Source organism: Myxine glutinosa, unplaced genomic scaffold, assembly GCF_964187855.1.
Source record: "Myxine glutinosa unplaced genomic scaffold, kmMyxGlut1.1 SCAFFOLD_1678, whole genome shotgun sequence".
Classification (NCBI taxonomy): Eukaryota; Metazoa; Chordata; class Myxini; order Myxiniformes; family Myxinidae; genus Myxine; species Myxine glutinosa.
In genome coordinates this window covers 58,241-61,790 of record NW_027617773.1, presented here as the reverse complement: position 1 = coordinate 61,790, position 3,550 = coordinate 58,241, and the positions used below count along the sequence as shown (strand labels likewise).

At 38.1% G+C, this 3,550-nt stretch overlaps 1 protein-coding gene across 1 annotated transcript; it reads right to left on the bottom strand.

The window, feature by feature from the left end:
- Window positions 1–2,194: 2,194 nt before the first annotated feature.
- On the bottom strand, window positions 2,195–3,274 carry LOC137438387 (somatostatin receptor type 5-like). The gene has a single exon (XM_068133505.2). It carries the CDS (start codon window positions 3,272–3,274, stop codon window positions 2,195–2,197), a length of 1,080 nt encoding a protein of 359 aa, XP_067989606.2.
- Window positions 3,275–3,550: the final 276 nt, after the last annotated feature.

Below are 3,550 nucleotides of genomic sequence, written 5' to 3'. Positions count from 1 at the left end.
ATCAAACACGTAATAAAAACACCTCACAGCCATAAAACACGTAATAAAAACACCTCACAGCCATAAAACACGTCATAAAAACACCTCACCACCACAAAATTAAAAACACCTCACAGCCATAAAACACATAATAAAAACACCTCACCACCACGAAATTAAAAACACCTCACAGCCATAAAACACGTAATAAAAACACCTCACCACCACGAAATAAAAAAAAACACAGCCTTCAAACATGTAATGAAAACACCTCACAGCCATAAAACACGTAATAAAAACACCTCACAGCCATAAAACACGTAATAAAAACACCTCACAGCCATAAAACACAAAATAAAAACACCTCACCACCACAAAATTAAAAACACCTCACAGCCATAAAACACATAATAAAAACATCTCACAGCCATAAAACACGTAATAAAAACAACTCACCACCACAAAATTAAAAACACCTCACAGCCATAAAACATGTAAAAAAAACACCTCACAGCCCTAAAACACGTAAAATAACACCTCACAGCCACGAAATTAAAAACACCTCACCACCACGTCATTTAAAAACACCTCACCACCAAGTAATTCAAAACACCTCACCACCACGTAATTCAAAACACCTCACCACCACGTAATTATAAATAACTCACCACCACGTAAATAAAAACACCTCACCACCATGTGATTTAAAAACACCTCACCACCACGTCATTTAAAAACATCACCACCACATAATTCAAAATACCTCACCACCACGTGATTCAAAAACCACCACAACGTTATTAAAAACACTTCACAACCACGGAAACAAAAGTTTGAGGGAGTCGTTAAGTGACAACACAGACACTGCCCAGGTGTGTAGATATATAGATAAATGACTGTACCCGAGTTGCCGTTTTGTCGTGGTTTAAACCACTCATAATTCAAACAATTATTTTGCACAAATGTATTTGTAATATACGTGATATCACATTTTATAAACAATTAAAGTTGAAAAAAAAATTTCCCCAAAAGAATTCCAAAAAAAAAAAAAAAAAATTGAACATTTTTCAAAAGAAATACCCTTAGGACATACCGACGGGAGAGATATGTGCATACCAGAAGTTTGGTACGATTTCACAAAAGTTTGAGAAAGTAGTTCAGTGACAAGACAACACAGGACAGGACAGACGCTGCACAGATTATATATATATATATATATATATATATATATATATATATATATATATATATATATATATATATATATATATATATATATATATATATATATATATATATATATATATATATATATATATATATATATATACATACATATATGTGTATATACTCATGTGGATGGCAACCACCGAAAAGTGCAAGCGATAAAAGACCAGAACTTTACATGCCGGCAGTTGATATCCTGTGGATAGCCAGCTCAAGCTTTATTTGGACAAAGAGCCATCCGAGCGGTGATGTGATGAGCTTCATTTCTCATGTGTGTCTGGGCACGTGTGAAATGCAAAACAAAGGGAATACACGAATTTATTTCCGTCCAGGGGTTCACAATTATCCAAATTGGTCAATTCAGGAAAGGTGTCGAAACCCCTACACACACACACACACACACACACACACACACACACACACACACACACACACACACACACACGTCGGAATTTGAAATAATTTAATGCAGAACATGGACATGACACAGCGATAACACAATCTCGAACACAGCAGACGATGATTATTAAACAATGGATCATCAATGGGCTTGCTGGTACTTTGTCCCCGGAATGAACACAACACGTTCTCTTTACTTGCTGGAAGACGTGGCAAAGTGCACAAACAGAGAGGCTTGGGAGCACGGAATAACTCTTCGGAAACGGGTGGAAACTCAGACATTGAAAGGCTTTAAGAGATACTTATGCTAACCTAAAATGGGGAACTGAACATAAAAGGTGCTATTGTTCTACAATGGTAAAACATATATCGATATAAGTACCAATAAATAAAAGATGACCTGTACTCTTGCCTCATGTTCATCTTTTGATTTCAAATGCAGATTTCTTGTCTATATAGCAATAACAAATTTGACTTGACTGTTCCTTCACAATATAGAACATTTCAAATGCATGTGGGTTTTTCCATTAGCCTACTCTCGATAGTAAATGCAAACACTTTTACATGCTATAACCCTGCTTGGTGTATCCTATATGCTGTTCATGCGGTGATCATTGGCATCCATATTTCTTAGCTCATGAGACAAGCAATCATCTGGAAACCTACTCGTACACGTGTGTTGGGGATTTTCGATCATGCTGGAGGTACCTGTCCACCTTTTTTTGTTTTTTTTCGGTCCTCGGCACAACAGCAATCGCCTAAACCCTTGACGAAAGTTTTCCCCAAAACACCCGTACAGCAATGGGTTTATGCAGCTGTTGACAACCGGCATCATGTTCAAGTAATGCAAAACCAACAGATGATTGTGTATATCTGGCAAGTGAAATCTATTGAAAAGTATCCACAAGAGGCTGAGGTGTATTGGTAACCAACAAACAACAAATGCCCCTACAGTGAAAACTATGAGCCTCATCGTTTTCTCATTGCTATGCTTTCTGCTGTGAAAGCTGCGTGAGTTTCGGATGCTCTTCACGACCAGGATGTAGCAGATCACAATGACTGTAAGTGGAAGGAGGAACCCAAACACTTCAATTAACGAGACCGTAAACATGATCCAATCGAACGATATTGTTGGCAACGCAGCTATTAAGGCTCCCAGCCAAATCAAGATGGCGCAGACCTTTGCACGGAATGGTGTACGCCACATGCGTGATTGCAGCGGGTGGACTATAGCAAGGTAACGGTCTATGGTCATGAACATAAGGAAAAAGATGCTGGCATTTTCATTCGTTGCTATGATAAATATATGCATGCCGTTTTGTTCATACATGGATCTAAAATGCACCATGCTGTTATACCATTGTACATCCCACAACCAAATAATCACCAAATGTTTGAAGACACTTATGATGAAAAGCAAGTCGGCCAGGGCGAGGTTTGCTATAAAAACATTTGCCACAATCCATGGCTTCAGAAATCGACAAAGAACAAACAACAAAAGGCTGTTTCCAATTGCTCCGAAGATGCAAAGTAAGACTGAGGGGAAAAATATCAATGCATGATAAACATAGATCGGACACTTTGTGGTGTCGTTCATGAGCAACAGATAATTGGAGATGTTGGGTCCACATGTGAGGTTGGCTGTGTCAGTGCTCCATGATTCCGCCATCGTGCTCCGAGTGTGTCAATCTGGAGCAGCAGAAATCATTTGCATTAAAAATGAGAATCCAATTCTTTCGATTGCAAATAAATATTTTCAAGATCTGCTGCATAGTCTCTTGCAATGTCTGAATGGCACACACCCTGAGAAACCTTTGCTATGAACCATGCGCTGTGTTTTTGACATTTTGAGGTTTTAGTTATACTATTGCGGTTTTGAGAACCCACACTCTTGTAAATAAATATGACATTAAAAGGTTAAAGGTTGCACCCCATAGTTAGGCCA